The 24,128-nt window shown below is 39.9% G+C and overlaps 1 protein-coding gene across 1 annotated transcript in view; it reads right to left on the bottom strand.

Moving 5' to 3' along the window:
• The window catches only part of FMN2 (formin 2), a 161,971-nt gene that overhangs the window by 37,472 nt on the left and 100,371 nt on the right, over positions 1-24,128 (bottom strand). The window contains exons 9-14 of the mRNA XM_083605979.1: positions 20,516-20,577; positions 11,800-11,891; positions 11,547-11,676; positions 8,636-8,782; positions 4,959-5,018; positions 3,775-3,895 (exon numbers count right to left, since the gene is read on the bottom strand). Of these exons, the coding sequence (XP_083462105.1) occupies positions 3,775-3,895; positions 4,959-5,018; positions 8,636-8,782; positions 11,547-11,676; positions 11,800-11,891; positions 20,516-20,577 (612 nt within the window). The remainder of the gene's footprint in view (positions 1-3,774; positions 3,896-4,958; positions 5,019-8,635; positions 8,783-11,546; positions 11,677-11,799; positions 11,892-20,515; positions 20,578-24,128) is intronic.

Below are 24,128 nucleotides of genomic sequence, written 5' to 3'. Positions count from 1 at the left end.
GAACAGAATGATTAGTGAAATGTTACATAAATAGTTATGAAAACTGGACATGAAATTCGTGCTCTAAAATAGAAGAAATACCCCAATATACTCTTTTGAACATCTAAAATTGCATCTTCTTTACATAATACCCCTGAAGTTCCCCCTCACACCCGTATTAGCAGTCTCCAGTGCACAGTACTGCTCATAAAACAAACAGGGAAAATAAAAAGAAGGAACCTGTGCAATCATCCTGAAAACATATATAAAAACAAACTATCCCCACACAATTTTCCCTTTTAAGCACATGTGCACCCAAGCTTATCATTCTGATTACACACCATAAAGAAAACATTTTACATTATTATAAAAATAGTTTTAAGTTAGCATGATTTCCCACAGATTGCTAATATGCTGAGACAGACAGATGTAGCCACACCAGCTAGCTGTTGCTCCATTTTTATGTAGCACAACTTTCAAAATATAGGTAGGAATTTCAGAGGAAATAGCAATCACATTGCATGATTAGATTTGGAAGGGCAGAAACAAATGCACTTTACACCCAGCAGTTATTGGGGAATAAGTGGTGCAGGTATACCACTTTGGAAATTATTTTGTGCACCAACTTTGCTCATTAATATAGTCATTCTTATTTTCTCAGTTGTGGAGAGAGAAGTACAAACCAACAGTTTTATACTTAAGTCTCAATGAAAAGTCTGATTTAGAATCTGAGCAGATAGATGACTCTCAGGCTGGTTCAGTACTAGCTCTTCCATGGACCCTATGAACTTGTCCCTATCTTATTTTTGGTCTTGTCATTGTCCTCCCTCTGCGAGCCTTACCAAACAAGTTAAGCTTTCTACTACTAAACGCGGGATACAAGACACAGAAGTGGTATGGTCCTCCTTGCTCATGACACAGTTGAAGAAATTTCCTGTCGGTATCAGCATGGATTTGCCCACAAATCAGGAACTAAAAGGTGCTGGATAAGTGTCTGGAGCTAGGATAAAGCTTATGGCTTACATCTTAACCCAACTTCCACTGTCAGGATCATCAGGCGGGCAAGGTTTCCATTCACAGGATGTACAAATGAACATAAGAGGAGCCCTTCTGGATCAAGCCAAAGGCCCATCAAGCCCACCATTTAATTAGCTAAAGGCATGGGAGAAGAGGAATGCTTTGCCTGGTGCCTAAAGATGCATAACGTAGGTGTGGGTGAGCCTCCCTGGGGAAAGCAGGTTGTCAAGATGTTCTCACGATGGCCAGCCAGATGCCTATGGGAAGCCTGCAAGCAGGACTGGAGTGCCACAGTACTCTCCTCAATTGTCATTCGCAGCAACTAGTATTCAGATGCATAGTGCCTCTGACTACAAGCAGAAGGGAAGTGGAGGGCTTCACTGATCTATCCTTCCCCCTCTGCCCCTTGAAAATCTGTTCCAGAAGTTTGGATGAATTTCTGGAGCAGAATGAGAGGCATGTAGGTAGCTGCAGGGAAAGGGGAGATGGGCAAAAAATTCTGCTTCACCCATGAACTTGAGCAGGAGTCCCTGCTCGATCCCAGTTCCCTTCATGAATGGAAGGATTCTTCCATTTGTGTAGGGCTAGGTAGGATCCAGGCCTCTGAATGTAAGTTTTACTAGCTCAGGGGAGACAACGTGTGACAAGGCCTTCTCCATGGCAGTGCCCCATCTATGGAACACCTTCCCCAAGAAGATGCCTCTGCCCCTCATACTGATGACGTTTAGACACAAACTGAAGACATATTTGTTTAGTCAGACTTTTCAGATATGAATCTCAACCAAAATTTCAGCAGCTGGCATTGTTTTTGTATTTTTTTGTTTCTTTCTTTTAGAGATGTATTTTTAGATGTTTTTAATTGTTGCTTGATTATTCTTCTGTGTTGTTCACTGTCCTATGCTGTCACATGAGGAAGGGCCATAAAGAAAGAAAACTGACGGCAAGGAGCATATATGACAATATGCATGAGGAACATAAGAGTATGCTTGAGCCTCTATGTATATGCAAGGAATCTGTGTTTGTGCAAGTAAGAAAGAGATATATGGTGGGCAATGGGGAGTAAGAGTACATATCTGCTTAGTTTAGAAGTTATTTGGAACCCTCCCTCCCCACAAAAAGAGTATTCAGCTATTAAGATGAGCATCCAATGGTTTATAAAACTTGCAAAAGCCATCGATAAATTCAGCTAAAGCCATTAAAAGGATTCTTTTCGTCAAGTCAAATTGCACTAGCTTTAATGCCATGCTAAATTTGCTGCTTTGAAAACCTCAGAAAATTGTTTCCCCATGTGAGAAGAAACTCATGTCATGTTTTCCCAACTGCTTGTGACTCTTAAGAGCTTTATCTTGCAACCTTAATCACCAGTCTCCATTTAGAATGACATTGCTTGACTGTCATGTGCAGGACCAGCATTATATCAAGCCAGAAGCAACTGAGAGATACTGCACGGTTTCAGATTGGCTTGTACAGCTGAGAAGCAGGGGAAATCTCCATTAATAACGGCAATCTTAGAACTTGATTATTGCAAGGTGGGGTGACTCTTGGGCCTCATCCCAAGGCTCCAGCTGATGTGAAATGCTGCGGTGAGGCTTGTTGGGGACAGACACTACTTGTGCTCCAAAGCTTGCACTGGCTGCCCACATGCTACAGGGGCAGCTTCAAGACTCTTAATAGTCTTAATTTACAAGGTCCTTAATACAAGGTCCAGGATATCTGATGCTTTATAGCCCTGCTCAATTACTGCGTACTTCAGGGGAGCCTCTATTAGCGGTCCCCATGGCTCAGATACTTGGCTTGTATCCACAAGGAGATGTGCCTTCAGCATTGTGGGTCCAATTTTCTGGAACTTCCTTCCAGTTGAGGTCAGACAGCCCCCTATCCCTCCTGAACTTTCATCTTACTGAACACTTAAAATAAAAATCCACCAGGATCTTTAATTGTGGGACTCTAAAGAACATTTCCCAAAGGATCCAACACCAGCTTCTGGAATTGGAAAAGCAAAACCATTTCAAAGCATTATCTCCAACAGCCATCTCAGACAGATACCATGGTCATTGGTATCAAAAGCCGCTAAGAATTCCAAGAGAACAACAAAGGCAGTTTCAGTTCCAAACCGGGTCTGAAACCTGTCTGAAATATATCTACAAAATCAGATTCATCTTGTAACGACATGTTCAGCCACCAAGACAAGAATATTAGCAACTGTCTATGGTTAAGTAAACATCTGTCTTGTTGAATATATGTCGTGGTTTAAGACCATCCTGCTGCTTTGGAGAGCTAGATTAACAGAACAATCCTATACATGTCAACTCATAAATTAGCTCCACTGTGTTCAGCAGAACTTATTTCCAGGACTGCAGCCTAAATAGCCCATCAAGAATACTCTGGCACTTTTAATAATTTATATATTAAGCTCTGTGTTCTTAAATATTGTGCCATGCTTTCCGTGCAAGTTATTTCAGATTTTCTAAGTGATATGTCAGAAATTCCAAATGATGACTTCCCTCAAAGCCCATTCACCTTCTCAAGACAAACCGCATAAGTTATTTTTGAAAAGCTCTAAATATGAGAAGTGCAATTTTAAAGGCTTATGTAGAATAACTGTTTTCTCTTCTGTAGGAGCTTAGTTTTGCAATCAATTGCTGATAACATTCACTTGAAGGCTTTTATTCATATCTGTGACATACATTTGGCTTTATGGGCATCATATCTTTCAAACTTTAGATACACAGAGAGAAATCTTCTAAATGTTTCTCAGAAGGGACTGCAAACACGTACCTCGCAAGTCTTTTTTAAGTTTGCGGAGATCCTTCTGAAACTCTTCAAATTTTAACTGAGTAGCTTGAAAAAGGTCCTGTGGCTCTGGAAGAGGGAAGATGCACTGTTCTTTTCCAGCATCCTGACAAAGCATAAAATAAATAAAATTAAAATATTAAAATATTTGTAACTCAGATATGAGCTCAACTTTTAACACCTACTTATTAAAGCAAATATAGTATCTAAGTAGTCAAGGTACAGGCTTGTTAATACCAGATAAATGGAATCCAACAAGCAAATGGGCAATATCACTTGGTAGCTCATTGTGTGCTTGTGGAAAAGATGAACTAGTCTCCAACTATATTTAAAAAGGTAAAAAGTAGAGTGGCCGGAGCCTCAAGATGAGCAGGATAGCTGTATTTTTCCAGCTGTAAAGCAGATGGAGACCAGGGCATAGTTACACAAGAACGGGGACTGGAAACCTGTAGCCATCCAGATGTTGTTGGACTACAACTGCCATTATCCCTGACCATTGGGCTAACAACCTCTGAAGAGAGGAAAGAGACAGCTTTCTCATCCCTGCGTTGAAAGATGAACCGAAGCTCCCTGTGCCCATTTAGTCCAGTAGTAATATGACTTGATATTTATTTCCAGATTCATTTCTGCAAAAATGATGTACACAATTTCTCAGGGAAGGAGGCCTGAGCTAGTACGGTTGCCTTCTCAAAAATATGGATATGCCAGAGTAACATGAGATTGCAATTTCCAATTCTAATTTCAGTGTATGCAATTTTTTATGCATGATTGTGAAGTATTAGTTTTTGTTGTAGATGGCATGTACAATCTTGAATGGATTGTTTTGGCAGATGTCTCTGACGCCACTGAGGGGTAAGCTTCAATCTACCCTTCTGGTAGTTTTTCTTTAAAAAATAGATGTTATTTTGCTTATTGTATTTTTATACTGTTGTAACCCACTCTGGGAACTTAGGGTGAAGAGTGGGTTAGAAATCTAATCTAATAACCATAACAACAGCAACATTTCACCTCAAAAACATATCCACATTCCTAGCAAATAATGGTCAATCAAAGCTATATGCAGAGCATACTGTCACACTTAAACCACTAGAAGACAATGAATTAAGCTTCAGTGACAGAAGCAAGAAAACCAAAACAAAATAAGTTAAATTGGAGAAATTTATACCTACCTCATCAAAATTACGCAAATAATATGAGACGATATATGACAGAAGACTTCTGCTGTTGTCCTGTACAGGGGCAAAATTAAATAATGAAGCTATTGTGCATAAAATGTATCCAATTTTTGCTCATCATTTCTATTTTTTATACAATTGGTGAACCATTAAACTAGAAGGTGAAGGAAACTTAGGAAGAGGACAAGAGCATTATAACTCAGAGCTATGTTAGCAGAGAAGCAAGAGCTGACATTTTAAATCAGGATTAAAGGAAATAGAGTCCAATCTTGCATGCATATGAACAGAAAATTAAAGGGAGTGTTGAATGCCCAAAATATGAGGACATGTGTACAGTCTTTTCTTTTATCCCTTGTTTCATCTATATCTAGCTGTTATTTTCAGTTAGTAAAGGGCAATGGCAGAGAAATTAATGATGATAGGTATACCAATGGACAGAATGTAAAACTCTATTAATGATTCCTTAAACTGAAAGTTTCTGAACTATGTCTGCTTCAACTTAAACCACTGGATACTGTTTATAACTGAAGAGTAATGCAATTAATAGGAAACAAATGCTGGAGCTTGAGGGCAGGTTATCCAATGAACTGTTGACAATATGTTTAAAGAGGACGAAACAAAGTACGTCTTCATGCAAATCACACACATAGTTTATGAAACTCATTGCCACAGGATGTTATGGTGGTCACTATGCATAGATAAGGGACGCGGGTGGCGCTGTGGTCTAAACCACTGAGCCTACGGCATTTCCGTGCGCTGCTCTGGTTCGCCAGAAGCGGCTTAGTCATGCTGGCCACATGACTCGGAAGCTGTATGCCGGATCCCTCGGCCAATAAAGTGAGATGAGTGCCGCAACCCCAGAGTCGATCACGACTGGACCTAATGGTCAGGGGTCCCTTTACCTTTACGCATAGATACAGCATTAGACAACTACATTAAGGAAAACTCAGTCAAAGCCTATTAGCCAAGACAGTTAAAACATTGGCCAATTTAGAGGCACTATACCTCCTGTTACTAGTGGCAAACATCGGATAACATTCTCCATTATGCCCTGCTTGTAAATTTCCCTGAGAATTTCTGGGAGGTAACTGTTGGAAACAAATTTCTGGGCAAGATGGAACAATGGTCTGACTAAGAATCACCTTTCTTATTTTCTTAAAAGAAAAGAAAAAGCACAACAATTTAATTTAGAATCACTAATAAAGGAACCTGCATGAAATTCAAAGTTCAATACAGATTCAGTTTGGAAAATATGCAGATGTAATGATAAAACACAACAATTTCAGTACAACTTTCACTATGTAGAAAAGGAGGGTTGTCATTTTCATAAGTGATCCCCAAAGCATGTTCTGAAATTTCAAGAAGTGTGCTGTGGACACAGCAAGTATAAATGAATCCAATTTATTTGGCATTTTTTGACATTGTATCATGGAGCTACTTAAGCCTTCATATCAAACAATGCCAACATCAGTGTGCTGGACTGCCAGCATCAGTATGCTGGACATCACATTTGAACAGGAAGACAATTGCCATAGTTGCCGATGTCCCCACCACTTATAGAGAAGTCAGAGTCTGAAGGCCATGGCATGGTACTGTCTGCCAGCCTCTGGTGTGCAGTGATGATGTGAGTTGCCACATTCCATGAATTGTAAGCCTCTTCAGAATGGATGGGACCTTAGTGTCTGTTGTCCAATGTGAAAAGACCCACAGAGGATACATACTCACACCTAAACACCATTTCTTCCGCTTTCAGCCATTCATAGTCATTTCTGTTAAACATTCCGCATCCTGGGAGCTGCATGCAGAATTGTTCCCAACATCAAAAATCACAATGGGGGGGGATTCTTTTCACTCTTCTACTTTTATAGACTTATTTCTAGTATTAAGGGAAATTGGACACCTAGTTGACTATTGATAATTTTTGGCTAGTATTTGTTTCATTGTCTTTGGTCACTTCAGACATTACCAATTAGTGTTCAAAGTGGCCAAATAGAAAGAAATGCTTCATTCCAGTATGTATTCCTGGCCTTTCTCAACAGAGTCTTGAAGCGATGCAATGCTAAAAGACTGTATTTCAGTAACTGACATCAGCAATGGGATGGGACCAATCAATGATCAAGATGGGAAGCTTCCTAGAAAAATGAATCCTGCAACAAAATTCATCAAGTTACTTTTTTTTTGCAATCTGCAGTGTTGCTTAGCATTCAAATCTCTTCTACTTGCTTCCAAGGGTACATGTGATATATAATTATATCCTTAAGACTTTTTTCCATTTGTAAATGCTTTCTATGCTTTGTAGACAATCTTGTAAGCAATTAAGAGCTTGTTCACATAAGGTTATCCTGAGAGAACAACTACTTAACGTCTTTTTACCTGTTTCTGATTTCTTGCTAATGAAAAAAAAGAGAACCTGCTAGATTAGCCAAACTTTTGATATAATTCTTGTTAATTAGATACATTCATGAGGGATACATGTATTAAGGTCTGATCATGTAAATGTGCAGTATCACCATTATCTTATATATAAATGGTGGGAAGTAGAGTTTGAATGCAATAAAACATAGAAAGTGTACTGTTGACGGAATCTCTGAAACATTTGGTTATCTAAAAGTATGAAAACAATGGATTTTTGGACCAAAACTCACAATCTGAAAGAGAGTTACTGTAGAATAAGGAAAAATTATTGTCTAAAACGTATAAGCTACTATTGGAACGGGAAACAAAAGATGAGCTGATTAAAGCCTCAATGACCCACTGGACAATTGATATAGGGTATACAATAGAATTAAACCTCTGGGAGAAAGTCTGGAAGAAAGAAAATTACTGCATGTTACATGTTGAAAGAGAACTACATGAAAGTGATTCATAGATGGTATTTAGCCCCAAGTAGACTAGCTAAAAACTGTAACGTGGAATTGAATTTGTGTTGGAAATGTAAAGACACGGAAGGGGCTTTTTCATATGTAGTGGGCATGCAAAAAAAGTTAAAGAATATTGGGAGATGATATATAATGAGATGGAAAAAATGTTTAAAACAGCATTCCCAAAAAAACCCCAGAGGCATTTCTGTTAGGAATGGTTCAGACATTTATGTATGCAACAACAGTGGCTCAGATCCCGTTAGCCCAAAAATGGATGGTGAGGGAGGTCCCTAGCAAGGAGAACTGGTAACTTACGATGATAGAATATGCAGAGTTAGCAGGTCTAACAAGCAGAATAAGAGAGCAAGAATCACAGGTATTTAAAGAGGAGTGGAAAATTTTCACTGAGTATGTAGTAAATAATTGTATACAGATGAAAACGCTGGCAGTATTAAGGAAAATTCAACAATATAACATATTTAAAAGGGATGTAAGATGGGAGAACTGAATTTGATGGGTATATAAAAATATGCAGGAATGGTGGGTAAATTAAAAGAACCTTGGAAGGGGAGGGAGGGAAGAAGTTGAATGGATGGCTATAATGGATGGCTATAATGAAATGTAAAATTTGAAAATGTGATAAAAATTATTTTTTAAAAAAAAAAACCAGTATGGAAACAAGACTTTAAGGACCATATACATAACAGATGTGATCAACCATTTATTTAATGACTGAGGTAACCACAGGGAATCTATGAGCTAAAGAATACAATATTAAGTTTTACAACAACTGAAAAGAACCAAACTTACGCTACTCTTGACATCTTTCAGTTTGGGAAGTATGTCTAACCCAAAGCCATCTGCTTGTCCTCTTGTCCTGTTTCCACCATTCATGTAATTCCCAAAAGCAAGGACCAAACTTAAGACCTGCATAACTCCTGAGCCATTCTTCAGTGTCTGAGAAAACAAGATACAGAGCAATTTCTTCATCAGAAATATTTGGTTTCATTTAAGAAACAATGCACAATGGCAATGGCAAAAATGATTATTTGTTATAAGAAATATATATGCTGTAACTTACTTTTGCATATCATATTCATGCTATGATTATCTCAATAAAACCTCAATGGTAACAATTTTGTAGGACTTAACTGTTGCTCATGGGTTACAAATAAAATAACACCAAAATGTTCAAATGCTGAAAGTTTTACCACCCTCCCCTGCCCTTCCCTGGCACAGGAATATCAGTACTTATTAATCATTTGGTATCATTAAGGTCACTCCTCTTCAAGATATACACATATATAATAGGGAAACCCAGCCAGCTGGGCAGGGTATAAATAAATTATTATTACTATCATCATCATCAGGGTTTCCCAGCTTCCATTAAGGGACAAGCGCCATATTTTGTCAAGAGAAAGTGGTTGGAGGTGTCATATAACAGTTCAACCATAGAAAATGTTAGGTGGAGCTCTAAGTACATGTTCTATCTGGCATATAGCAGGTGTGTACCTGGCAAAGAAAACACAGATTTTGACAGCAGGGGAAAGTCACAATAATGTTTTATGGTGATGGGAAAAATTAATAAACAGGGGGTATTGGAGGCCCACAGGGGAGGTGTGCAAAGGCTGCATGTGCATCAGAGTAACTGGGCAAATATCACCAGCCATAACATAACTTGCAGCAATGCAACTCTGGATTTGGCACCAGAAAAACCCAGAACGATTCCCATTCTTAACAAGAAACAACCACAGAATACATGTTGTGAAGAGTTTTCTCTTCACTAGCAAATTAGTCATCTTACACTTGCTAGCAGAGAGATAAATAAGCATCACCAGCAGCAATGGTGTGAGCATGACTCAGCCAGCAAGAGAACTCCTGGCACACCAATGCTTGGCACAAAGGAAGACCACCACCATGTAGGCTTCCGCATAGTGGGTTAAGCCCCACAACCATCCTCTCCTGATAGGAGGAGGTATCTGGAACAATGGAGCCATTCTGTTATACTTTGAAAATTATACTTCTGTTTCTCATTAAGAACACACAGACAGGCAATTCTTAATGAGGTGGGCCACCCTACTTTTAGCAACTGGATTCTTGATGGCTAAAAAAGCATGGCAAACAAAAGTCAACTCTTGTTAAAGGCCTAAAAAGCTTCATTAGTATTATGTTAGATGAAATCTGTTTACTGATCTCTTGAGAATAGTAGGGGAGGGTGAAAGAGGACAAACTAAACCTCTTTTTTCTACTCAGACCCTGTACTGCAAGACTGAGAGGAAGTATTCACTCAGTTGCCTCAGGCAATGCCCAACGAAAGACTCCTGAAAGAAGGTGGCCTTTTTGATTGATTGATTGATTGATTGATTGGTTGGTTGGTTGGTTTGTAGCACCCTCTTCCCTAACCAATCAGAATGAGGGCAAGGGAAAGACTTTCCTCAGTGATATTGGCACATGGCCAAATCTAATTGATTACATAGTACCATGACAGTATAAAGTTCATTAGCCAGTACCAGACTGGTTGGGATAATGTAATGACTAACCAGGGGGGAATGGCATCAAAGCAGCAGGACTTCAGACTAAAAAGAGACACAAAAATCACAGAAAGAGCTACAGCAATAGGGTTTGGAGTGGGGAGTGTTTCAATACACTCAAAAGCATGCATTTCACTCTGAAAATGTTTTGGGGCAGTCAACACAACCTAGATTTTTACCCCAGAGAAATATGATGGTGAAGCAGTGAGACGAGAGTTAAGGTGAGAGTTTTTACTGCAACAAAACATGTGACTCGTGTATCGGTTTCTACAGCCAGAACAGGCACTGTAACCTTCCAACAGCTTGACTTCAACCACAAAAGCGCACTACTACATTGTCTCCCAAGACAGACAGATGCCAACCAACCAACTTTTAATGCAAGCGACAAATAATCAGGGTTTTTTCAGCTGGAACTCGCTGGAAATGAGTTCTGGCATCTCTCAGGTGGGCCCCATTGCCATTATAAGAGAACAAGGGAGGTGTTCATATCTCTTTTTCTAGAAAAATGGCACTGAAAATATCAGTTGTACATTGCTGCAAAGAGCTGTTTGACCATACTTGCTACATCTGTAAAAGAATGTTTAGGAATGTTTAGGAATTTGTAGAAGAATGTTTAGGAAACGTAGCACAATTTCATACGTGTCTACTTAACAGTAACTCCCACTGAGTTCAATGGGGATTATTCCCAGATTAAATGGATATAGGACAGCAGCCATAGATTCTTATTGTAGTTAAGTTTCAAGATGTTTAGCTAATGTCAACATCACCAAATTACTCCAATCTGATTATTAGAAATTATAACAGAAAGGATGTTTACAAAAATTAACACACACATTAAGAGAAAAGGCCAAATAGTGTTTGTTTAGAAAATGCTAAAGGGAAGGCAGCATCAGTTACAGACAGAAGAGATTTTGCTTTGGCACAGGAAGAAGGTACATTATTCTCTAGAGGTTGGTGTGCATTGGCTACAGACTTGTGATGTTATATTTCAGCACTGAAAGCCAAATCTTAAGATTTGCTTTGATCTTGAAGCACAATCATAAAATGTTCCATTCAGCAGGACTGCTATCCTTCACATTTAATGAGCAGCTAAAGTAAATAAAACTTTTGAAATATGAGTATTGCTGAACAAGAAAGATTAAATATCAGCAAATCTAGCCCTCGCATCACATGGTCCAAAGTTAACCTACCTCACACAGTTTCTGCAACAATTCAAGTTTGCTGTGGATGGAGGAAATGCTTTCAGAAAACGTTGACTGGAACAGGATACAAAAGACTCGTTCTGAGAAGTTGGGAATGAGGGACAGCTCATAAAGAAACCTGCCGAAGTTAATGAAAAGTATTATTTAAATCTATTATATGAATTTCACAGGCAAATTGTTCTCCCACAAAGCAGAAGGTAGCATTGCAGCCCAATAGAATGCCCAACCATAGGGTCCTTACTGTTCAGGTTTGTCCAAAGACTTGGCATTCTCCTTTTCTTTACTTGACTTGCCATGTTTTTCTATCTTTTCAAGTTCATCTGATTGTGCTCTCTTTAAAAAAAGACAGACAAAGAGGGGGGTTGGAGGGAACACTATGGTTTAAAAGCAGAATACAAATACAAATAAAATAAATTATATAATGCTAATAACACGTTAATCAATTAAAATCAGTTATGACTCCTCATATTAAGAAATTCAGCTGTTTATATAGATGGTTTCAATGGTTTCAGTGACTTAGTTTACTGAAGAATGATACATGCAAGAATGTTTGATGCCGAACAAAACTTCTCTAAATGTAATGTTATGACTGTTAAAAGTTTGCAAGAGATCTATTCATTCAAGCATACATAAAGACAACTCATGGTCTTCTTTCTCTCTCACACACACACTCCACACCTTTTGAGTTTTTCATATATTTTCCTAGATCCAATGTCTAGGAAGCACTATTTCTTTTCACTAGTTAGTTGCTTGCACCTGAGGGCAATCTGATCTCCAAAAACACATTTAACAAAGTAAGGCACCTAAATCAAAGTTTTCAACACTATAGATATATGAGTCAATATTTGTTTTTGGAGGGTGGGGGGAAAAGCAATTCTTTAAGTGAGTTATTTATCAATTGGTTCCGAAGCCATGGGAGATAAACCGTGAGTAAAATGCTAAACAATTCCTCTTTTACATAAAGATTTGCTCCACTTAAGATGAAAAAAACACAGTCAAAAATCTCATTTCCCTCTAATATTGATGTGACTTTCTATTAGCAGGTTCCACTTTTCAACAGTATTCTGTTCAAAGGAAAGAGCAACAGTTATTTTAGAGGTCAAAGTGTTGTAACAGCAGTCGGGTTTTTCCTTAAGTAGCATTATGTTTGCAGTATTTTAACATGAGTATAATACCCATCAAACACTGAAGCTGAAAAAAACCCATGTGCCTGCTGTAACACACACACACACACACTTTCTATAACAGTGAACATCTGAGTTTTGAGCACTGAGTGCTTGAATACATCCTGAATTGAAGAAGTATATGCAAAAGCAATGTTTGGTATAGACTTTGGGGTTGTGTTAATAATTAAATTACATAGCCTACACGAGCCAACAATTGAACATACTACAGAGCTGGGAATAGGAAAGCACAACCGGAATGATGATATCTCACATTATAGTCTAAAAGCAGTATCTGTTGTGTTAGTCCTGATGGCTCAATCTTTCAGAGAGCATGAGATCACAGAAATGTGACAGTAAAACAAAAAACAAAAAACAAAAAACAAAAAACCAATTACTGTATAAATTTTCCACACAGGAACCACAACCCCTAAAGCTTCCACACTTCCTATGTCAGTGCCAGAGCTGGTGGCCATCAAAGAACAGGGCCCAACCACTGGCCAGGGAGGAGAGGGGGAGAAAATTAGACATCTTGCCCAGGTCCAGATGCCAGTCTGGCTTTAGGTCTGGTCATGGCATTGAAGCTGCCTTGGTTGTCTGACTTTTACCAGAAGAGTGTAATTCGGCTCATTCACCTTGATCTTGCAGTGGCTTTTGGTACTGTTGACCACAGTATCCTTCTGGAGCTTCTCTCAGAGGGTTGGGGAAACTGTGCTTTAGTGGGTCCGCTCATATCTCCAGAGCCATTTCATGGGAGCTGTCCTGTGGTGTCCCACAGGATTCCATCTCCCCCCCGCCATGCTATTTAACATCTATATGAAGCCCCCTGAGAACTGTCATTAGGAAATTTGGAGTTAAGTGTCATCAATATGTGGACGACACCCAGCTCTGTCTCTGTTTTCAACTGAATCAGAAGAGGCAGTTGAAGTGTTAGTCCAGTGCTTGGAGGCAGTCATGGGTTGGGTGTGGCCCAATAAACTGAAGCTGAATACTGAAAAATCAGAGACGTTTTGTCTTGGAGATGGGAAGATGGCCTGCTCTGAGTGGTATTGTTCTCTCCTGGAAGAAGCAGCTCCACAGTTTTGGGGTGCTCCTGGATTCAGCACTGTTGGGGAACAGCAAAACATCTCTGGGTGTGAGTCCTAAGGCTTCCATCCCACTTCTAAATTGAGCCTTGGGGAGAACACTAACCACACTCCATGATGTGTTACCTTTCCACACGCAGGAAGGGTTCGAGGTAGGGGCAGACCGAAGAAGCAACTCCCTATATGTTACTTGATAAGGTGCATTTACATAAAGAGTCATTGCTGACCGTTAAAAAATATTTTAAGTCTTTGGTCTGGTGTATAGTTGCCAACTCTAAGGAGCCCAGACCCCTTACCCTCCAATTTTGGGGGGGCATCCCCCCATTGACCATGTCAAGCCACGTCAGCCTCTTTCTCCACTGCATGAGAACGCAGGTAAGGTGCCTGATCGCCCACCCACTTTTCTGTCTCCCAGGCCCCCTCCCTCCTCTCCTCTCCTCCAGAAGCCCTGGCCTGGACCTGGCACCCCACAAGCCCCCCGCCATGGAGGAACTTGGCTGCCACCTGTTAGCATCTGGTATGGGATAAAAGGGAGTGGTGTGTGATTGGGCCTGCTGTCGTCCCCCAGCAAGCCCCCTGACTCAGCCTCTCATTGTCGGCTCCAGCCTGAACAGGGCTGCCTCCCATGCTCAGAGCCCAGCTGCTCGAGCCTTGGAAGTGCCAGGTGAGGGAGGGAGGGGGAAGAGTATTCACTGGGGCCAAGAGGCTTGACCCTGGTCTGTGCCTGCTTGGCTTCAGCCTCCCTCCATCCCTCTGTCCTTCTGTTCAAGTTTGTGCCACTGGTCTGGTGAAAGGACCTGGGTTCCAGATCCCTTGAGATCCAGTCTTTGTTAGCCTACAGGCAACCTGAGAGAAACAGGAATCACAGAAAAGAATGAAGTATGCTTTCAGTTCAATTCCAAAGCTTAGAGCCTCATTAAAAGACACAGGAAAATCTGCAGTGAAATTTGAGAGATTAGGATTATGGCACATAGGTGCCACTTCAAGTGTGCTGCCCTACCTTCAAAGGCAGCACAAGTGACTAGGTGGGGAAATATGATTCTGCTGCCCTATGTTGCACGGAGCCAACATGTTTAATAGTATCATAGAATTGTGGAGTTGAAAGGGACCCCCATGTGTCAGCAGTGTGGCACAGCATCAAAAATAACTATTGCTATTCTAGGCTGCATCAACAGAAGTATTGTGTCCAGATCAAGGGAAGTAATAAAAGGTAAAGGTACCCCTGACCATTAGGTCCAGTCGTGGCCAACTCTGGGGTTGCGGTGCTCATCTCACTTTATTGGCCGAGGGAGCCGGCGTACAGCTTCCGGGTCATGTGGCCAGCATGACTAAGCCACTTCTGGTGAACCAGTGCAGCACACGGAAACACTGTTTACCTTCCCGCTGGAGCGGTACCTATTTATCTACTTGCACTTTGACGTGCTTTCGAACTGCTGGTTGGCAGGAGCAGGGACTGAGCAACGGGAGCTCACTCCGTCACGGGGATTCGAACCGCCAACCTTCTGATCGGCAAGTGCTAGGCTCTGGTTTAACCCACAGCACCACCTGCGTCCCCCTAAGGGAAGTAATAGTCCTACTCTATTCTGCCTTCATTAGACCACGCCTGGAATACTGAGTCCATTTCTGGGCACACAGTTGAAGAAGGATATTGATAAGATGAAACGTGTGCAGAGGAGGGGGACCAAAATGATCAAGGCTCTGGAAACCAAGCCTTACGAAGAATGATTGAGGGAATTAGGTATTTTAGCCTGGAAAAGAGGAGACTGAGAAGAGACATGATAGCCATCTTCAAACATCTAAAGGGCTGTCACATGGAGGATGAAGCAAGCTTTTCCCCCCCTGCTCCAGAGGCTAGGGCACAAACCAATGGATTCAAGTTACAAGAAAGCAGATTCAAACTAAACATCAGGAAAAACATTCTGACGGTAAGAGCTTTTCGACAGTGGAACAGACTCCCACGAGAAGTGGTAGACTCTCCTTCCTTGAAGGTTTTTAAGCAGAGGTTGTAGGGCGATCTGCCATGTATGATCTAGTTGAGATTCAGTAAAATGTTTCTCCTGCTTCTTGGAATATGAGCTAAGTTTTCTGGTACACTATTTGTGGGCTGCGTCAAGTGTCAAGTCTCCAAAGCTAATTTTGGTTATATTTGTCTCTCTTTGTGTGCATGTATATAAAATTGAAGCCAAATTCGGGAAATAAAAAGGACATTCCTATTCCCCTCAAGAGCATTTTGTCAAAGAGAACATTCAGCATATTGTTCACATAAAATTTCATTAGCTCCTGATTACACTTGAAACATCTTTGAAACAATACATTGAAATAAATTAAATAGAAAACTGATGGCACAAGCTAATTGTAATATAGTACAGCAAACAAGACACAAGATAATATTCCTGCACAGTTCCCCATCAAATATACTTTAAGTAGGAAAGTAAAACCAATTGGGTGGGAGTCTCCTGCAAGATACTTTTCAGAACTCTCATCTCATAAATCCTTGACTGCTCGTAAATATATTGTTCTTCACATATACACATGTATTATGTATTATTAATCACAGCACATCCTTTCATTGGTGGCTGATAACAGACTGTGATGTATGGAGAGGGGGGAATAAGATAAACCAGAAAATGTGCAAGAGCCCCTCCTTCCCCAATTGCTACATTAAATACACTTCCCATCATTTTATAACAATGGCTGTATTCAGAGATAACGACAATCTATGATAGTAAGTCCTTGTCTAGGAGAGGAGGAGGTTCCTCATAATCCTGAGGGGGGGGGGGAGAGAGAAGTAACAATTGGGGAGATACAGGGTTCTGTCCTGGGCCTGGTGTTGTCTAACACCTTTATAAAGAAATTGGATGAAGGAATACAGGGGATGCTCACCAAATTTGCAGGCACCAAATTGGGACGGGTAGCTAATACTACATAAAATAGAATTAGGATTTGGAGAGCAGACTGGAGAACCGAGCCAAAACTAACAAAATAATTTTCAATAGGGACAAATGAACGGTTCTACACTTACATCTTCTTTAACTAGACACGGGTATAAATCTTATAAACAAAACAACAACCATATACAGTACAAGTCTATACTCCATTTGTTAACAAAGAATAAACTTAATTTATATCTCTACTACAGTGGTACCTCGGGTTACAGACACTTCAGGTTACATACGCTTCAGGTTACAGACTCCGCTAACCCAGAAATAGTACCTCAGGTTAAGAACTTTGCTTCAGAGTGAGAACAGAGACTGCATGGTGGCAGCAGCGGGAGGCCCCATTAGCTAAAGTGGTGCTTCAGGTTAAGAACTGTTTCAGGTTAAGAACGGACCTCCAGAATGAATTAAGTTCTTACCACTGTATCTCTTGTTGTCTTCTCTATTTATTAACATAGATTAAAAAACAAAAAACCCCCACATAATTGGACTCCCTAAAATTTTTTCCTGATGTGTATTTTCCTTCTGATGGTGAATATACCTAGCATTATTAGCTTATCCTTTGTTTCCTTTCTAATACATTCTTAGAACAGTACCTTTGACTTATTTCATTTGTATTTCAATAATCAAGGGTCAATCAGGGTTCCACACTTAGGCAGGTATAACCGGCGGCACAAACATAAGATGAGGCACACCTGGCTTGACAGAAGTACATGTGAAAAGGAACAAGCTTGACATGAGTCAACAGTGTGATGCAGCAGCTCATGGGTCCTTCAGGTATCCACAATCATGTAGCTTCTTAATCTGCTCTTCTCTAGGTTAACTAGAGCCTCTTTAATTAAATGTTACTGTAACAACTTCTTCAGTAGCCATTCAGCAAATACCCAGAGACTGGAGGAGGATGAGGAGAAGAAGAAGCACAAGAGGAAGAGGAAGAGGAAGGAAGAGGAAGAGGAAGGAAGAGGAAGAATACCCATGGTATTATTATGCCAGTAACTATCCCCAATAACACAGAACAATAAGCCTAAATGAGCTATCTGGGTTTTTCACTGGAAAATAGAAAATGTCTAAGATGTATTCAGTAACTATGCAGTTTAACAAGTCTTTAATTCCTTAGTAAACAGGAATTAAGCCCTCAGGATTGCGGCTTTTGAAATTAGGGTGTGTTTAGACTTGGAGGCTGCCCAAACTTCTTTCACATCTCGAAGGAAAAGCGCCATGCCAAACATATGTAATCAGAAAAAAGTGATTACATTTTGAAGAAAGATCATAAAACAAATGCTCCCATATGTTTCAGAGATCAAATAAAATGTCTGAGAACTAGTACCGCAGTGTTTTAACTGTACAGTAAAAAGAATGTTCAGATGTGACAATTAATGAACGTAGTGTATGAAAAGTAACAGGAAAGGTTGTGCAAGTTAATAAAAGATTTGGAAATATGGAGCAGTAAAACCTGGGCAATTCTTTTCAGGCTTCAGCAGAAAAAGAATCCTCCTTGTTCCGGATGGAAAGCTGGGGGTGAAAGAGAAAACTCCCTCCTTGTGGAGGAGTTAAACTAAGGGAAGAATTATTTGAGACACTATATTTTTAGCAGAAAATGTAGGTGAGATGGCGCCAGCTGCAGATCAGAGTTCCAGTTAGGCCCACTTTTCCAGCAGTGATATCCACAGCAGTAGCTTCCTTGGCAAGCTCCTCTTGTCTTCTCCTCCATACAGCAAGAGCAGTAGCAACTCATAAATCCAGGGAAGATGTCAACATTTCCCTAGGCTCTCAAGGCGGTAGACCCCAAGGACAAGAGCAAAGCAGTGGTGTTTCCTCCCCCCCCCCCACTACAGATCTGAAAAAGTTTAAGATTAAGAGACTCGCCAAGAAGATTATTTTCACTCCAGCTTGTTCTTTCTTTTATGTTTAATAGACAAAGCAGTACAAGCCTCTATGAATATTTTCGCCATAGTAGCCTGAACAGGTCCTTTCACCAGCTTCATTGCTACTTCCCTGATTAAGAGCTAGTGTCGCCATCACAGCAAGGCTAAAAAGCATAAATAGCAGGTCAGGTATTTATATTATGTTTCTACCCTACATGCATCTCTTTCTTGCTGTTAGGGGCAATTAAGGGTGCTAGTGATGAGCTATTAAGCCATTTTACAGTGAGTGTCTATCATCCCTCCCATTATTTACCCTGTCATCTTTTGATATTATCAGATGAGCTATCTTAAACCCCCACTATGTCACAAGAAACAACAACAACAACCTGCCATTCACCCTATGGTCCCCAGGGTGGGTTACAGCTATTAATGTTAAAAACCATCACAAAAATAAAGTTGAACTAAAATATACATAATGGATGTAAAAACAAAACAAAAAACAGGATAAAGTTGTATGCCTGCAGCACTGGCTCAAAGGTGTATAATGAAGATGTCAGATGGACCTCTATGGGGAGTTCCACAGCTTAGGGGCTGCCACAGAGAATGTCCTCTCCTGGGGCACCACTCCCACCTAGCTCTGAGCTTCTAAGAATGGTGGAACAACCAAGAGGGCTCCCTCTACCCATCTCAACATCCAGGGTGCATATGCACATAAAAAACCTTTTCGGTAATGGCCCCAACAGGAAACCTAATGGAACCTATCAGCTTCTTGAAAGCATTAGAATATATCCTTTTTTACACATGCTTTCATTCACATTTAGTAACTAATAGACAGCCATGCTCAGCAACTAATTTTTAACAGGGGCTGTACTTTTAAAGACAATATGTATTGTTGTAAGCTTGCAGAGAGATGGAATCAGGGCTGCTGGAATTCCATTAGTGGCCCTGGAAAGAATTTATTTTGTTAGGAACAATGACTAGGAAAGACGGATCCTACAGGAAGGTCGAAAACACTTTTGGCAAAAGAGCATGCTCTTCTCCTTCCTCTCCTGAAAGCAAGTTTGGACTATAAGCTGACATAATTGGGGGGCTGAAGTCTGAGCTATGGACTTAGTTTAGGCATTGGGGTAGGGAATCCATTTAAAAATATGTTTAAGTTGCTCTTCCAAACCACTTGAGGTGTGTGTGTAGGGGAGCATATATTGGTGTACTGTACTTTAGCTTTCCATTTCAGCTTGGATGCTCCTTGGGTTTTCCTTAAATTTAGGTAGAAATAATATCATTTATGAACAGACAGTTTTGTGGCTTTAAAGTGAAATCAGATCAGTAGATACATGGAGGGAAAATAATGTAGACTATAGCAATTAAATAAAGTGAGAAAAGTGAATACAGAAAGAGAATGGATTTTAAAATAATTATTTTAAATATACTCATGTTAGGCGAAAGATAAGATTTAGTGCCAGCCAATCCATGACTTTACAGTATATTAATGTGTGTTATTACTGGCTTTTATTACATGCTAAGAATGATTAAAATGCAAAACAGCTATTTCACAATAAAACCAGCAGCTGACTATTAAAAATGCACCAAATAGATCTGGCATATGTCCTCTGACTAACTTTTTGATGGGTAGGAACATAATTTTTCCACTGTGCTTTCCTATTATGCTAGACTACATGTCTTAGTCTACTAATTTGTAATGTCCTGTCTTTGAGGGGTTACACAATTTCCCAGACCTTTTAATTTCTGCATGGTGTTTTCCATTTGATTTGAACCAGGAAACTGTTCTATTATAGCAACACTCCCATAGCCACAACATAATGGCTTTGCCCTGGTTTTCAGGCAATCAAAAAATGCTAATAATACAATGAGCATATATTCATGATATATATTTATCTTGTTACTCACATTCTCATAAAGGGCTTGAAGAGTCTCTAAATCAACCACAGAGTTATCCAAGTTCACAACAGCTGTGAATAAGAGAGACAAAAGTGGAAAAGGATTACATGTCAATATGATAATCCATCAGTGAAGAAAAGACTAAGCACAATAGTTTTTTATGACCCACTGGTCATACAGCTTAACGGCTTAAAGTTTATTAATGCTTTTGAAAAGTGCTGTGTCGAAGATTGTGGACAAGGAACCTGGTGGAGCCAGGTGTCAAATGTTAAGAAATTCATGCCCCCGTTCCCCTACAAGACACACATAGGATCCCATGAGTACGGCAAAAGTCAAAGATCAGAGATAAGCTTTACATCAGAGCTTCATGGTCCGACTAAAAGCATTATAGAAAATCGCAAGTCTGTTACAGCCAAACACACACACACACACACACACACACACACACACACACACAGGAGACCTGTCACTGGTTGGGTTTCACTCTTAAACTGATTAATCCATAGATCAACCAGTGACCTTCAAGACACCTGACAAGGGTTAAATCTTCTACGCTCTAAAGCCAAAGATTTCATACAGATATAAAACTATGCTTTTCTGGTCCTGAAGTAATCTATGTTTTGCCACAGATATCCATTACTGTTCTTTTCGTGTGAAAACAAATGTAGTTAGCCATTACACAAACAGCAATTTCAATCAACCCAACTTCAAAAGGAGAAAATGATGATTATGATTAACAAAGACACCAAGAAGGAAAGTTAAGATAATTCAACAATAGCAAAGATATGAAAATTCATATTTATGCTAGCAGGATGTATTGCTATATCAAATGATTTAAAAGCTTGTCATGGTGCTTACTTCAAAAAACATTTTTAAAAGAAGACAAATTTTGTTTGTAATACACTGAGTTCGCAAATGAGAAAAGCGGCTCAGACTTCCAGCAGACAGGATGATTTGTGGCCGAGAGGTGGGCAATATAAAGTAGACTCTTGACCCTCATCCATCTAGGCTGGTTACATTAAGCCAGAACTGGCTGCCCATGTTTGTGTGATAACTGTGGAGGTTGTGGTGTTTGAACTTTGTGAAAGAAAGGCTCACTTGCTTTAGATTTTCAGGTGGAGAGCTATTGCCCTCTTTCAAATTCTTCCCATTTGGTTACAGTTTGGTTACAGTTGCTCAGGTTCATAGTTGCAACTCATAGTTGCATATCTGAAGAAGTGTGCATGCACACGAAAGCTCATACCAAGAACTAACTTAGTTGGTCTTTAAGGTGCTACTGGAAGGAAAAAATTTTTTTTTGTTTTGAGGAAAGGTTCTAGTACAGATAATTAAACAGTCGATCTGTGAGCACTTAGAAAAGGATGCTATGATTACTAAGACACACCATGAGTTTCTTAAAAAAAGAAAGTAATAACATCTCTTTTCTTTTTTTGATATGAGCTAGAAGTAGTGCTATTTTTCTAGAAAAAGAGGTGCTGGAATTCACAATGAATGCATCCCTTGTTCTCTTACAATGGCAATGGCACCCACTTGAGAGGTGCTGGAACTCAGTTCTGGTGAGTTCTGGCTGAAAAATAATCCCAGTTACAAGCTTGGTGGATCAAGGGAATGCTGTGGACATAGTTTATTGTGATTTCAGCAATGCTTTTGAGAAAGGTTCCCCATCATATTCTTGCAGAGCAGCTGGTAAAATGTGGATGGGTGAGGTAACTGCTAGGTGGATTTGTAGCTAGTTGACTGACCGAACCCAAAGACTGCTCACTAATGATTCCTCATGAACTTGGAAAAAAAAGTGACAAGTTGGATGCCACAGGGTTTTGTCCTGGGCCCATTGTTGTTCAACATCTTTAGAAACAATTTGGATGAAGGTATTGAGGGGGTGTTCATCAAATTTTGCAGATGATACCAAACTGGGAGGGGTAGCTAATGCTGCCGAAGACAGAATCAGGATTCAATGTGGCACTAATAGATTGGAGAACTGGGCTCAAACTTAACAAAATGAATTTCAATGGGGACAAATGTAAGCTTCTACATTTTGGCAGGAATAATTAGTTGAACAAATATCAGATTAGGGACACCTGGATTGCCAGTACTACATGTAAAAAGAATCTAGGGGTCTTCATAGACCACAAACTGAACATGAGTCAACAGTGTGATGCAGCAGCAAAAAAAGACTAATGCTATTCTAGGTTGCATTAACCTAGAATAGTCCCACTCTGTTCCACCTCTGTCAGACCACACCTAGAGTACTGTGTCCAAGTTCAGAGCACCACAAGTTAAGAAGGATATAGACAAGCTGCAATGTGCTCAGAGGAGGGTGGCCAAGGTGATCAAGGGTCTGGAAACCGAGCCTTATGCGGAACAGTTGAGGGAATGGGGTATGTTTAACCTGGTAAAGAGGAGACTGAGAGGAGATGTGATTTCCATCTTCAAATATTTAAAGGACTGCTACACAGAGGATGAAGCAAGCTTGCTTTCTGCTGATGTGGATGTGAGGACCAAAGCAATAGCTTCATATTAAAATAAAGTAGATTCTGATTAAACGTCAGGAAGAACTTGCTGACAGGAAGAGTTGCTCAACAGAACAGACTCCCATGAGAGGTGCTGGATTCTCCTTCCTTGGAAGTTTTTAAGCAGAGGTTAGATGGCCACCAGTTGTGTTGAGCTAGTTGAGATTCACGCTCAGCAGTGGGTTGGACTAGATGACCCTCTGGGTCCCTTCCAACTCGACTATACTGTGAATCTATATACTTTTTAGGTAAAATGTGACCAGGAAAGCACCCTAGCTAGCATTTCCACTGGCTATTCCTGACAGAATACTGACAGCAGATTACATTATCCTGTATAAATCAGTACCCTTCACTGTTTCTAAATTATTCTGTGTATACACCTCAAGATTAGAGACAATATAATTCATGCTCATTTGTTTCTCATTGCTGTAAAGCATTCAGTGATAAAATGCAGTGTCTGGGACTCATCACATTTCCCCCCTACAGGTCTGAAACATAATTTTAGTTACAGTATAATAAAAGAATATATAAATAAGGAAACGTTGATGTTGATTGCACTGAGCAGGGTCCAGTGTGTATGTAGAGATTGGAGGAAAGAATTTTAGCAGATGAAAAGAACATTCATTCATTTTGGAATGTACTAACTTCCTAAGACAATCAAGTTTTTCTTTTAGCTTTCTTTCAAACCTTTGTTTTGTTTTACTCCTTCCCTTTTCTAATTTTTGACTGCATGGAGTATTTTAAAAGTTACCTGGTTATAACTTTTTTCTTTCTTTCCATTCCCTTTCTTTGTGAAGGTCATGCTGGTTCAAGAAATAAATAAATCCAAAACCAAACACATAAACTTTAAATTATTTAGATGGGAGTAAGTTAAAAGTCTCACAAAACCACCACGAAAAACCTTTCAGCATTTCTCATTTTAATATGAACTTACTTCTTGCCACTAGAAACCAACCTCTAAAAAATGGTACCAAATACTGAGGGACATTCTCAGCCCACATTTTATACTGATGAGAGCTGGAATCTGCAACATCTGGAGGGTCACAGATTGCTCATGCCTGGCAAAAGCAGACCAAAGTAGTTAATCAATCCAGAACTTTCAATGATGGTCT

Source organism: Podarcis filfolensis (genome assembly GCF_964270895.1).
Source record: "Podarcis filfolensis genome assembly, chromosome: 3".
Lineage (NCBI taxonomy): Eukaryota > Metazoa > Chordata > Lepidosauria > Squamata > Lacertidae > Podarcis > Podarcis filfolensis.
This window is presented reverse-complemented; position numbering and strand designations above follow the sequence as displayed.